The sequence below is a fragment of the Orcinus orca genome, chromosome 1 (assembly GCF_937001465.1).
Source record: "Orcinus orca chromosome 1, mOrcOrc1.1, whole genome shotgun sequence".
NCBI classification, from domain to species: domain Eukaryota; kingdom Metazoa; phylum Chordata; class Mammalia; order Artiodactyla; family Delphinidae; genus Orcinus; species Orcinus orca.
Genome location: NC_064559.1, coordinates 147,326,815 through 147,341,684, shown reverse-complemented (window position 1 = coordinate 147,341,684; position 14,870 = coordinate 147,326,815). Strand labels below are relative to the sequence as shown.

At 39.2% G+C, this 14,870-nt stretch overlaps 1 protein-coding gene across 4 annotated transcripts in view; it reads right to left on the bottom strand.

Annotated features, from left to right (window-relative positions):
* The window catches only part of SLC44A5 (solute carrier family 44 member 5), a 373,758-nt gene that overhangs the window by 86,637 nt on the left and 272,251 nt on the right, over positions 1–14,870 (bottom strand). For all 4 annotated transcript variants that reach the window (XM_033405973.2, XM_049707145.1, XM_033405972.2 and 1 more), the window contains one exon: positions 10,974–11,047. In XM_033405973.2, the coding sequence (XP_033261864.1) occupies positions 10,974–11,047 (74 nt within the window). The remainder of the gene's footprint in view (positions 1–10,973; positions 11,048–14,870) is intronic.

The window sequence follows — 14,870 nt, the reverse complement described above, 5'->3', positions numbered from 1 at the left end:
CAACAGGGAGTCATTTTTACCTCTAGGCCTGAAGGGGCAAAGGAGGAAGGAGTTCCCTAAATCCAGAGAGAGAAGCCAAATGGAAAGAGTTGACTGACTGGACTTGGGGCCTTAGGTAGAGAGGTGCAGTTAACCTGTGGTGACCTACCAGCAAGAGAATCAGAGGAATAAACTCCATAAAACCATTCTCTTACACTCCAATCTGCTGTTGATACCTCCCACAGACCAAATTGGAAGCCAGGGGACAAGAGAGCCTGTGGATGTCATCATAAAAGCCAACTTCTCTAGGGACAGAGCAGGGTGCAGAGTGGGGTAGAGAAGAGATCCAAGGGGTTAAATGAATAGTACCCAGCTCAGGGACTTCCCTGGTGGTCCAGTGGTTCAGACTTCGCCTAGCAATGCAGAGGGTGTGGGTTTGATCCCTGGTCAGGGAGCTAAGATCCCACAAGCCTCACGGTCAAAAAAACCCAAAACATAAAGCAGAAGCAATATGGTAACAAATTCAATAAAGATTTTTAAAAAATGGTCCACGTCAAAAAAATCTTTAAAAAAAAAAAGAAAGAAAAATACCCAGCCCATGTTCTGAACAAGTGACCAGCCTACTCACAGGGAAAACTTTAGATATATTCAGCAAGACATTCAGGACTTCATTAAAGACAAACAAAAAACTACCAGAGGTACAATGTTTTCAGACTCTTTTGTCAGAATTTACTGCCACATAGGACAACAAAAGAAAAGAGCAAAATGACACACATTCTAAATTTCAGAGTCTGTAAAATGCAAGGGGTGAGAATAGGAAGTAAAAGATGGGACAAAGAGTATGTTTAAAGCATATTTGTAAATAATACATAGAATTGAAAGAAAATGGAAAAACTACCCAATAACTAAGAAATCAAATTAGGCTTTCCACAACACCTTTGTTTTTTTCTGTATTAGCAGGTCTGACTTTATGCTTGCTACATTAATATGCTTTTTTTCTAGTTAATCTAAATAGATGTTAGTCTACTACTATTTACAATCTGTTCAAGGTTTTGATTCACATTGAAGTGGCTGGAAATAATGAAGACAAAAATTTATTTATTCTTTCCTTCATTCACTCTCCAGATGTTTTTTGAGTGCCTGCTATGTGTCAGCACCACGCTAAACTCTGGGTATATAAAGGTCCTTGTTCTCCTAGAGCCTACAGTCTACTGGGGGAAGTAGATCTTAATGAATTAATTGCACAGATGTGAAATTTCAATTCTGACAAGCACTACAAAGAAGCAATATGTGGTACAGAGAGAGGGATTCATAGAGGCAGATGATCAAATGAGGAAAGCCAGGTATGATGTCCCTGAGAGGTATGCAGGAGCTGAGATCTGAAAAATGAAGAGAGGCACAAAGAGGCTTCCAGCCGACGGACACCTGGACGAGGCCCTGTGAGGGGGAGGGGCACGATGGGTACTGGGATGGAAAGGAGGCCAGTGGGTGCACACGTGGGCTGGAGCATGGTCCCAGATCTGGATGGAGAAGCAGTATCTTAGGTTATTTTATACAATGAACTACAGGGAGATTGTTTTAGCGTAACAAGATTGTCAGTGCCAGTTGTGCAATCCATAGCAGAGGCTCTGTTCAAGTGGGTCCTTCTCTTCCTATCAAATTTTCCTTGAAAAACTCAAGGTCACCACACATTCAGTATCACTCATCTTGGTGTTTACTTGCTTAATTGTGGTTCTATAATTGGCAACCATTGCTTTACGTCAAGGAAGAGCTTTCATTGTTCCTAAAACCTGATGCAATTTATTATGTCTGAAAATGCTACATGTAATCATCATTATTAACATCTACTACTAAATACACTTTTTAGAAAGATCTATGAGATCCTTTGAGGTCTTCCTGGCCAAAAAAGCCCAAAGAATGAGATACTGTCTGACATAATTTTATTTACTCTATAGCACAAGCATTAACTGAAAGAAAAAACCAAATCTACTAATAGGTGTGGATTATCATAAAGAATAGGATCCTCTCTTTAGTGTGTACATAATAGAGGCTAATTTTGCAAACGGTTACTGAATGTAAACAATGACGCTGCAGCAAAGTGAACATGTACTCAGTCTCACAGAGCAAGACTGCAGCTACCAAATTATTCATGATTTTTGCTTGCAAAACAATACGTGCTTTTCACTCACGCCTCTGGTGCCGTTCTCTCTGTTTTAAGTCCAACTCTATGTGGAATTAGACGATGGAGGGAAAGGAGGGAGAGAAAGCATTAGGAGAGAGTATCATGGGGTTCTGATCTGCCCCCTCTCTCAGTATCCTTCATTACTTAAAGAATCCTCATTCATCTTCTTTATTAAATAAAAGGCAGTATAGCATGGTGATTAAGAGCAGAGGCTCTAGAATAAAACTGCCTGGATTATACTGGTGAATAAAACCAAATGACAAAGTTACACAGTAATCAATACAAATCAGGATCAATCAACTTTTTCCCTTAATTTTCTCGCTATTTTAGAAATAACTATAAAAGACTAAGTGTAGCTGATGCATGTGTGTGTGTGTGAGAGAGACAGAGAGAGAGAGACAGAGAGACAGACAGAGAGAGAGACAGGGAGAAGAGAAAGGTAAGAAGAGAAATTATTTGTGAAACACTCCTATTTGGGTAATTCATAGCAGATTAGCAAAGATTGATAAGTGATGGGTGAAAACTTTATTCAGGCAAATCATCTTTTCACTCATATCAAGGAACTCATATCCTGTTACTGAAATAGCAGGAGCAAGTATTATTACCTAGTATTGTCTCTTATTTCCAAACATTTGCAAAGTATGTTCCTGTTGTGCTCTAGGGTTGAGTCAGAAGTTGCAGCCATTACAAAGCCCTCTGTCAAGGAGAAAATGTGATTAGACCAACTGCTTGCACTGACACTTAAAAATCAACTGCAAATCTGTTTGGGGCAGCTAAGGCATTCCCTAAACACTTGCTGGTTGGGAATGTCGGCTTTCAAATCATTATTTTGTATCCCTTAAAGATACATTTTAACTGTTTTAATATGTGAGGAACAGGCCTGCCAAATTGTGCTTATGGCTTTTTAACACAAGCAATTTACAAATGCAATGAAGCAGATAATAGGACACATGATACAGAATTTGAAAATCTGTGTTGATGACACTGCTGCTGTAGAAACATTTTTGGAGCAGCCCTGTGTCCGGTTGCCTGGATAAGAAAAACGTTGTTTCTTATTTCACAGGGGGCCTCTTCCACCCAATGGTGAGTTTAGGGTCGTGTCCTTGAGCACAAATCAATCTCTCTCATGCTAACAATATTCTACTTGAAATCCTCTAGAATTCGTGCATTCAGCAAAATACAACAAACAGTAAAAATCTCACTCAGCATTAAAAAAAAATCTGTTCCAGTAACAGTCAAAACTAAGTGTTTTCCTTTTAAAATGAAGGCTTCCATAGTAACGTATAAGGATGTAGTTTTATTTGTAAACATTTATATATTTGTCAAGAATGCAAAAGGACATTTAATACTGGTTCTGGTTATTTATAAATACAATAAATTTTTCATTAAGAAAAGTTTACGAGAAAAATTTTAAAAATAATGGAACTGGAGTCGTTTAAATTTCTTACCTTTTTATCGAAAAAAATTTTTTTTTGCTAAAACAATGTCTCCAAGCTGTGGCCTGATAGGCAGGCTCATTTTAGTTCTGAAGTAGACTAAAGGCACAGTGTGACTTCCTGTCACATTCATTCTCCATCACCAGTGTCCACTTACAATGAATAGTAGGATCATACCTTTAAGCTCAATACCAAGGGATGCCTGGTGAGGCATAACATAATTTTAAAAACTATATTTGTTTATTAGTAAGAGAGACTGTCCACTGCTTCTCTGTACAGACAGTATCAAAAAGTCATCTTGGAATTATCTTTGTTCTTCAAAAAGTCACTTGAGGGACCTCTCAGTTATGGAAATACGGTTCTCTCCCTTTCTAATATCCCTTGGGATGGGAAGACTAATTAGCTTTGAGAGAAGGAAGGGACGAGAACTAAATGTTTCTCCTTGAGATTTTAATTTAGGACAGAACAGACTGACCCTGAACTAGGTCTATAGGCCAAAAGGAATACAAATACCTTGAAGGCAGAGACTGGACTGTTATCCTAGACTTCATAGAAGGGTCTAAGAGTAGGGGCTGCATTCTGATACTAGCCATGCTTTGAGGAGAAACGGCTGAGCATGGTATAAAGACTTAAAAAGCTATAGTCTTGGATCCTAGTGTAGGAAACCACTACAAGAGTGGAAGGATCCAGACAAGCAAGTCACTAAGAAATGATACCAAATGGCACCAACCAGAACATCAGAGCTCCAGCAGACTACAAGGTCTTGCTCTCCAATGAGAAACTGGAAATAAGACTGCCCCCTCCCTTGACATTTCGGGGCAGTCCAGGTCAGGGTGAAGAATGATATGCTGAATGAGTATCATTCTTGCTATGAACGCAATGAACGAAAAAGTAGATGTGGGACTGTATTGCTACCCCCAGACAATGAACATGTACTTTAATACCAGAAATGATGTGGTCAAGCTGGACTACATCTGATTATTAATTCAGCTATTTTGTTCATTCTCCACCTCACTCCATGAAGGATTTAAGACTGAATTATGTAAACCTCCTCCTTTCTGTACTTGGTACTTTCAGTTCCGCAGTTTCCAGTCGACCCATGATGGCCCTCCTTTAATCCTTTGCACTGATCTATAAATTACTTGCACATCAAGGCCCTTTACTGGTATGTTTTGCCTTGGTTCATTCTCTACTAGAGAAGCAATCCCTAACCTCACTAAATTCTAGAAACAGGGATGCAGACCCCACCTCTTGATGAAAGGAATGGCAAAGAGTTTGCAGCCATGTGTTAAAACTACTATAGTTCAGCCTGTGGCTGCAAACTTTTTACATTCCCTCCACAATCAAATATGCTTTTACTCTCCCAGGATCCCCAGAAGCCTCACCCAATTAAGGCATCAGGCTCAAGCTAAAGGTCTGAATCTCATCACCTAAGTCAGGTCCAGGGGTTGATGAAGCTCTTCAGGGCTGGTTCCTCTTGTAAGGATGGTGTCTTTAGCTAGATCATTGAATTCATTAGGTATATTTCCTAATTACCATTGGCAACAGTGTTGCCAAACCTTCACCACCGCATAAAAAAATGCCCTTTCCTCCCTTTCCTTCAAACTCTGGCCAACAACCCCTTCAAAGTCCACCTGGCTTCTGAACACTACCTGGTCTCCAAAACCAATGCCCATATTTTAGGTTTTGCTAAGCTAGCATCCCACTTCCGGATATCAAGTTTTGTCCTGCTTATCTATTATTGCACCCCCAAACCCACTGGCTTAATACAACCATTTTATTTTGCTCATGACTTTGGGAGTTAGGAATTTGGGGAAGGCTTAGCTGAGCCCCTTGGGGCTCTCTCATGCAGCCAGATGTTGAGTGGGGCTTCAATCATCTGAAAACCCTCAGGGCTGACAGTAAACACTATCTATCCCTAGGAGCTCAGCCCAGCCTATTGACTAGGAGCCCTATACGGTGCTTCTCCATGTTGCTTGGGTTTCTCACAGGATAGTGACAGAGTTCTAGGCTTGTTTGCATAAATTTACTTTCTTGTTAACTTCCTATCTTCTCAACTAACAGGAATAATTATTCCGGAGGAAGATTAAAAAACAAAACCAAAAACAAACTTTAGACCCTAACTGTAAGTGCTTCCTGTGTAAATACAACAATGAAATAACTAACTCTCTCAATTGGAAATCCATTTGAAAAAAAAAAAGAAAGAAAAAATTATTGAATGTTAAAATTGCGCTATTGTATACATAATGTTAGCACAAGGACAGCAAGAACAATTTGCATAATAAATATTCCTATTCTTTTTTTCTAGTTAGCACAACTGAATAGCACCCATCAGTGAAGTAGCACAAAAGAGGGCTATTACCATAAATGTTTGACCTTTCAAGGAGATTTGAGACCGTCTACCCAGACTCCACTTCACCCACTTGAACGGAGGTTCTGCCTTTCATCAGTTGAATGTCAAGTGCCTTTGTTGCATCCAAGTGTTACCCTAGCTGGCCATATTCTACATAAAGGGCAAAGAACAGTTTTTTTCTTGGAAGAATTTGTAAGAAACATGGCTCTTTCATGGGAGCACTTCTTATGAAAAGAACATGGATGAAAGTAACCCTAAGAAGGTCCTGATCTAACAAAATGGCAAAAGATGCAAAACTACTTACAACACATCAGTAAAACTGACTTAGCTTCATCTTTCCTCAGGCGAAGGTACACATTCTTTCATGTTAAAAAAATTCTTAACACTCCTACTAACCTCTGCCAAGCGTTTTCCTTCATTCTTCTTTTAGTCCAGCATTGTAAGAGTTAAATTTGTCTTAGAAACAGGCAAGTATGGCTATTTGTAGTTCAGGGATGAGAAATATACATATATTAAATTTTGTGAGTCACTCATTTTAATCAGTGGCATAAGGATTAATTTAGAGGAAACACTAAATTAATCCAATATTACACACAGTTTTTCATTGAGGAATCTTTATCTTCCAATTTCCTTATGTGAATTAAGGCATTTACAAACTGAATCTGGAGATCGTGAACAAAAAGGCAAATTTCTCATCTTGCTCCAGAGGGAATGACAGTACACACTCCCGTTCCTTCTACCGTGCTGACAAGGGAGAGAGTTGCAGTGGCTTTCCCAGCTCTAGATAAGGACAGAAGGCATTTCTCTATGGATTACAAGAGACTGGCTCTGAGATACAGAGGAGAGACTTACTCAGTTATGCCATAACGCCTCCTAAGGGAAAGATTTTGGGCACAATAAGAGATCCTTATGAAGTCCCTGTGTGCATTCAAACTTTAATAACCAAAATTATGGGTTGCTATAGGAACAAAATAGTAAATTACATTTAAAAGCAATTTATTAAAATTCAGAACAGCTAGATTATACAATGGTAGCAAATGAAGTACTGCCTCTTACTCTTATGTAGCATTATTGGCGTAGCTGGATATTATTTCATTTACTCCTCATAACAGCCCCGCAAAGTTGGTAGTGTTTCCATATTTTTACAGGTGAGAAAACTACTGAGATTTAGAAAGTAGCTCAAGTCCACCAAGTAATATGGGGAAACCCTAGATCTGCTTGACTCCAAATCTTTTTTTCTCTCATGCAACATATTTCCACTCGATGACAAAAAGTAAAAACAAAACAATTACAGAGACAGACATGTGTCCCAAAGTTGGAGAAGCTAAAATTCTATTAGTTGTATAAGAAAATTCACTGTATTATAATATTCAATTTATATATTTATGTATTGTGCTACTAATGCATTAATGTTTAGAAGTTCAAATACACTGAAGAAATAACAAAGGAATCTTCTGAAGACCTAAGAGCACATTATTTGGTTTTGTGGTTTATACTCCTTTATTCTTCTCTCCTTCCCTATCTTCCTGCCTTACTTTTTTGAATTCTCCATTTATGTGTAGTTTTCACCTGGTATTACTCAGATGATATTTTGGAAATTACTTTCAATTGCTGTTCTCAAAGTATTTCTCTTTACTGGAAGATAAAACTGAAGACCAGAGAAAAGTATTTTCCATTGTTCTCTAGGTAGGCACTGCCTTCTTTCTGCTGATACAATCTGTCCACATTAACTCTAGGCATTAATTATTGTTACTAGAAGCTATTATCTGACTTTTACACTCCCCCCCACCAATAATAATAAAGTTTCCTAAGTCAGCATCTAAGGGATAGGACTTAAGTCTCTGGGGATAATGTAATACATTCATATGCAATGGTGAAATCTTTTTACAGAAAATATTCACACCAGTTCCTTTGGTAGTTTTTTCTTAAATTGAAGTAGAGCTGATTTACAAATCTCTATTTTATTTATTTCCTCTCTGTTCTTTAATATTTCCTTCCTTCTGCTGACTTTGGGTTTTGTTTGTTGTTCTTTTTCTAATTCCTTTAGGTGGCAGTTTAGCCTGTTTATTTGAGATTTTTCTTATTTCTTAAGGAACACCTGTAACTGTTTATTATAGTTATAGTTGCTTTAGAATTTTCTGTCTTTTAGTCTTTAAGTGGTTGATCATCAGCCCTTATTATATATTTGCATTTCCTAGTGAGATTTTCCCTTTTAGATTCTTACTTCTTTTCCACTTAGATAAGACCCTTTAACATTTCCTCTATTCAAAATGATAATCTTGCTGGGTAGGGTATTGTAGGTTGCAGGGTTTTCCCTTCAGCACTTTGAATATATCATGCCACTCTCTTCTGGCCTGAAAACTTTCTGCAGAGAAATCAGCTGATAGCCTTACAGGGATTCCCTTGTATATGACTCCTTGTTTTCTCCTGCTGCCTTTAGAATTCTCTTTAGCTTTGACTTTTGCCATTTTAATTATGTATGTCTTGCTGTGGGTATTTTTTGGGTTCATCATGTTTGGGACTCTCTGTGCTTCCTGTACCTGGATGTCTATTTCCTTCTTCAGGTTTGGGAAGTTTTCAACCATAATTTCATCAAATACATTTTCAATCCGCTTCTCTCTTCTTCTGGGACTCCTATAATGTGAAGGTTCATATGCTTAATGCTATCTCAGAGATCTCTTAAACTGTTTCAAGTTTTTATTTATTTATTTATTTATTTTGCTGTTCTGATTCAGTGATTCCCGTTATTCTATCTTTCACATCACATATACATTCTTCTGGATCACTCAGTCTGCTCTTCATTCCTTCTAGTGTGTTTATTTCAGCTATTGAATTCTTCATTTCTGACTGGGTCTTTTTTGTATTTTATAGTTCCTTGTTAAAATTTTTACTGTGTACATCTATTTTTTTCCCTAATTCAGTAAACATTTTAATTACTAATGCTTTGAATTCTTTATCTGGTAAATTGTTTATTTCTATTTCATTATTTTTTTCAGAGTGTTTCTTTTGCTCTTTTAAGTGACAGCAGTTCCTCTGCTTTTTCATTTTGCTTAACTTTCTCTGCCTCTATGAATTTAGGTGAAACAGTTACCTATTGTTGCTTGAAGGGTTGTCCTTATGCGGGGCCATTCCTGTACAGGTGCGGTGTGTCCACTGCCTTTGGTGGGAGAGCTGGATTTGATATGGATCCAAGTCACATCTTTCCTCAGGGTTTGCTGGCAGCTATCACCTTGGTAGAGGGGTGGGGCTAGGGATGGAGAGGCTAGAGCTGGAGCCCAGTGTGAGGCAGGGCTTCCTTTCTGCTCAGTGGCTCTCACTGCCCTATCAGGGGTGGGGTCTGAGCCCAAGTTGCTGGAGCAGAAGCCCTGAGGGTCGGGCTCAAGCTGGCTCTGTTCCCCTTAAGTGTGTGTGTTCCCCTCTCTGAACTGGCACCTTTGCCCCAGAGTGGGGGAGTGCTGAAGCAAGTGGGGCTTGCGAGGGCTCTCTGCTCCTGTTGTCTGCAGACAGAGGTCCAAGCTGTCTCTAATGCACTGCCTGTGCAGGCACGCACAACCGTTTTCCTTGTTCCGCTCAGACGCAGACTCAGGTGCAAGTCCCCTTTGTTCCTCACAGCAGGTCACTGTCCTCAGCCTCCACCACCCCCGCCCTGTTGTTGAGCCATATCACTGGGCAGGTGAGGCCTATGTGGACACTTGGCCTGTGATCAGGGGGTAAGCTGTGGTGGAGCAGCTGCTGTCAGAGGTCGGGGCTACTTCAGATGCACTGCTTGAGTAAGCTCAACAGTGGCTGCCACCATCCCACCCAGGTCATGCCCAGGGACTAGCTCATCTCTGCATCCCACAGTCGAGTCTTCTCCCCAGTCATGGCTGCCCCAGATCCAGTGCTGCTCTGTGACATGGAATGAGCAGAATCAGAGCCTTTGCTTGGCTTGGGTGTGTGCCAAGGCAGTTATGGGAAACCCAGCAGCCACTAGAGCAGACCACTCTCCACCCTGCCTCAGGGCAAGACAGCACATGAGTGTTCCTCACAACTGGAGTCCAGGCTTCCCTGGACTTCCCTAACAGGCCCCCTGGACTTCCCTAACAGCCCCCCTGTTAGACCCAGCAGTCCTCCAACCAGCTAAGAGGGCTCGTCTCCTCTGTATAGGACCCCAGGACTGGGGCACCCAATCTGTGGCTCTCACTGCTTACTCCCCAGGGTGAGTGTCCAACTGTGTGATCTTTCTTGCCCTCTGAAGTCCCCTCCCAGGAGCACAGGTCCTGATCTGATTGCTTTTTTTTTTTTTCCCTTCCTACCCAATTATGTGTGTAGCATTCTTACAGCCTTGGAGTCTTTCTGCCAGTTTCCAGTTAGTTTTCAGTGAGAGTTGTTCCACATGTAGATGTATGTTTGATGTGTTTGTGGAGGGAGGTGAGCTCCATGTCCTCTTACTCTGCCATCTTGATTGATCCCCTTTGGTAGTTTTTAAAACAACCCAAATAAAGACCATCTATATTTGCCCTCTTTATTTTCACTTCCATAGAAAAATCTTTAATCTAACAATGAACAACAGGATATCTCTTTCTGGTAGGCAAAGACAATAGGATTTCCTATATGTCAATGAACTATTTGGTGAAATTCTTACTTCTTTTTAATTTACTTATAAAAAGAAAAGGTTATGTATTACTTAAACTTATCTAGGCCCTAGTTCTTATTAGTACATAGCAACATGAACTTTATTAGCTGCTTAATAAAATTTCAAAAGTAAAAATGATTAAAAAGCAACCATAAGGTTTTTTTTGTTCTTCTGTATAATTATATTTACCTAAGTAATTTAGGCTTGCCTTTGGATAAACTGCTTTGTGTTTATTTTTCATTGCATCTGCTACCCAGTGAGTCCTGGTGAGGTACGTTCCCTTCAGAAAATATAATAATCGATAATAAGAAGGATTTTGGAAGAAAATGATTAATGTTAAAAATGTGATATTGACTTAGTTATTTAATTAGCAAATGTTAAATATCTTCTATACCTGTATTTACTCACCCACAAGTCCTAAAAGAATGTAGGCAATAATGAACACTATGAAGATCATGCAGCACAGCACATCTGTACAACTCCTAAAAACAAAAAGGAACAAAGAATTAAAAGCGTCCTGAGAAGATTCACATAGCATCCGTTTTCCTCCCTCTTATGGACTTAATGTGTCTCCCCCAATTCCCTATGTTGAAACTGAACCCCCAAGGTGATGGTATTAGAAGGTGTGTGTCGGGGGAGAATTAAAAGGGGTACAAAATAACTTATTGTTCACTGCAAAAAACTATAAGAAGGGAGAAAAAGACAATAACAACAGTGATATGCCATTTTATACCTAATAATTCTGAAAGGTAAATCAGATGCATTTCTGCAATCAAAGACTTTAGCAGCAGGGAGTGGTTATAGTTCCATGATTAAAGAAGTTTCCCCAGAGCTGTTAATATTTATTTTCTTGATTCTTTATTTGTAAAATGTTTTTAGAGGTTAGAGTACACCAACATCAAGAAACTTTTTTATTTGAAATTGTAATTTAAGTTATTTGATTTTCTTCATGCTTCCCAATACATGGTATAATAAAACAAATTAGCCATTTCCATTCCTCTCTCTCTCCATTATCTTTCTACATGCACATTTAAAGGGTACTATTATTAAATAAAGGATTGACTGCATAAGCTTTCTATGAGGAATGGAGTTGCAATTATTTGAACAACAATGTCTATAATGCATTAAAAAATGAAATGCGTCTAAATGGTAATTTTCCAGCTATTCTGAAAGCTGGATGTCGTGAAATGAGGTTTAGAGAAAATTTAGCTCATAGAGACTTGGTTATTTTCTAAGGGATCATAAGTCAAACCAGTATCCAGTAGGATACTCAGGCTTTCAACTAAAGTATTTCGTATTTCTAATATTAAATTTTGTTCAGCTCCTAAGTGGTCTAGAAGGTCAAAACTATATCTTGAAAGTATGAAACAATACAATCATTCTTTCTTGAAACTTAATGAAGAATCTATTAGTAAAGAAAAAGATGGACCTATTTGACAGGATTAAAAGATGTGCATGAGAATTTTCATAGCAAAAACTTCTTGTTCTAGAGGGCATATGGATATGTTCCAGTCTTTTACCACAGGCAGGCGGAAGTTACATTCTATTTTTAGTGGTGGTAGTAATAATAATAACGAATGATAATTGTACAGTAACAGACACAGTAATACCTTACACATTGATAAATCCCTGTTTTACCTTTACTGCTCTCACATACATAACTTTGGTTTTTAGGGGTAATGAGGTAAGCTGACTTATGTAAGGTCCATGAGAGAGAGGTAGTTACAGAGGCACACAAATATCTACGTCTCTGCTGCCTAACCTTTTTCATTTAGTGGTTATTCTAATAAGATTACAACTTTCTAGAAAGACTCCAAGTAGCCGTATCTAAAACTCCACACACATCCTTATTACTCTACCTCACAATAGGAAATCGATCCACCATAAGGAAAGCTAATCACAGTCAATTCAGAAACAAACTATCACTTGTTTAAGTCTAATTTCAACCCAGGAATTTTAAATTTCATTGGGACTGAAGAATTATGAGAATAATAAAAAGAGAAGAAAACAGGCACTCTAGTTTTCTTTGGTTAACAACCACTGAAGGGCTTCCCTGGTGGCGCAGTGGTTGAGAGTCCGCCTGCCGATGCAGGGGACGCGGGTTCGTGCCCCGGTCCGGGAAAACCCCCGTGCCGTGGAGCGGGTGGGCCCGTGAGCCATGGCCGCTGAGCCTGCGCGTCCGGAGCTTGTGCTCCGCAATGGGAGAGGCCACAACAGTGAGAGGCCCGCGTACCGCAAAAAACAAAAAACAACCATGGAAGGCAAAACCTGGTGGGGGTGAGGAGAGGATCTGGCTCGTGTGCATTCTGACACATCCTACTCAAGATCAGGTTCTCATCCTGTCAGGGCAGTTGCTGAATAGCCTGATACCTAATAACGAATGCCTGCAGGTGAGGAACTAAGGGAGAGAAAACTAGAACAGTGGTATGTTTTTACTAGAAATCTTGACGCTGTCAAAGCCCTGTGTGTAATGGTAACTACCAAGGAGACAGGGATGTAACCAGAAGCCCCAGCCAGGCTGGCCAGCATCCTGTAATATTATATCTATAATATGTTTATATCTACATAGTTACATTGTATATAATACATACTATAATGCATGTTTATAATGACAATATCATATAGTATTATAATGTTTTCTCTTCATATTATGTAGTAAGCACAGAGAGAAGTAAACATACTAGAAAGATGAATAAAAGAAACTTAAAAACAGAGCACAAGGAAAGAAGCAGAAACATCCGCCCCACAAAATTTCTAAAAAGTAAAACCCACACTCCTCGGCTACTGGCCCTAATGAATGGCATCAGTCAGGGTTTGGTTCCATGTGGGTTTTTTTTTTTTTTTTTTTTTTTTTTTTTGCGGTCCGCGGGCCTCTCACTGTTGTGGCCTCTCCCGTTGCAGAGCACAGGCTCCGGACGCACAGGCTCCGTGGCATGTGGGATCTTCCCGGACCGGGGCACGAACCCGTGTCCCCTGCATCGGCAGGCGGACTCTCAACCACTGCGCCACCAGGGAAGCCCCATGTGGGGTTTTACATTATGATTTCTCTTTCTTTTTGGTGCCAAGGACACACTACAGCCCCAGGGGCTACTGTGTACCCACACAACCTCTCTCTACCCCTTCCCCCAGCAGTCTCTCACCACAGTGGGACAGCATTTCTCAGTAATTCACACCTTGAGATGTTTGGGGATTCTATTCTGGGACTAGGAAGGATAACGAATTCAAGTCCGCTTTGCTTTTCTGGAACTCTGCTTTAGAGAAATAGAAGTCAATACCCCATGGCCAGACTGGTTAATTTCATTTTATTTAAGCATGGAAAAATGTTGAACAAAGTGAAAATTATGGAAAATTCAAGAGTTTCAAAACATAGGAAAGCTTTTCTAGATGAAACATTCTTATTTCTGAAATTTTTCCTATAGTGATTTGATTCCCTTTGCTGTTTAAAATTTTTCTTTTAAAAATAGGTGTGTGTGTGTGTGTGTGTGTGTGTGTGTGTGTGTGTGTGCTTTCAGATAATTACAGTTATCTGTCATTTTTTTCCCCAGTAACTCATCTATTTCTCTCCACTTCCTCAGATACATTCCCTACTGGAAAAAAATCACTGCTTAGAAAGTTATTGGGAAATTGAATATGAAGAAAATATAAAATATAGCTTGGGCACCATTTTGGGAGTCAGGAACACAGCAGAAGCTTAATTCAAATTTTAGAAATTATAGCACATCATCATTGTTTCTTTCTTTGATTTCAAGGTATCTTTACAATCCCAAGTATTCTGTAGAAAATGAGCTATTTTTTAAAAACCAAGTACTTAATTTGGATAAGTTTTAATACTCTTAAGATAGCTATTGAGGTAACTGGGTGATACAAGCTCATGGTTTAAAATCATTCTTAATCATATTCTAGCTAGCGGCCTGTCATAGCTGTACATTTTCCTCAGTTGGGTTCATTTTTACTTTTATAGTAAGAACCACTATAAGAACCACTGTACTAACCTAAAAATGGGTTGCATGCCACTGAGTTCTAGAAAGAAGATTAAATATACCTGAACCCTCTCCCCTACCCTCCCTCCAAATCAAAGTCCAATTTTTTCAAAACAAGCTGCTTACACTCATGTTATAAGAAAGTTATTCAAATTTTTATTCAGATTAGGCTGTCCTAGCATAAAAGTATTTTCAAAAGTTAAACTAGAAGTACCATTGCTATCTTATATCTATTTTTCCAAATTGCAATAAGAATAGGATCCCAATTATATAATCATTTGCAGATTTCCCTTTCCTTCCTATCTCTAACCCACAAGTACAGAAT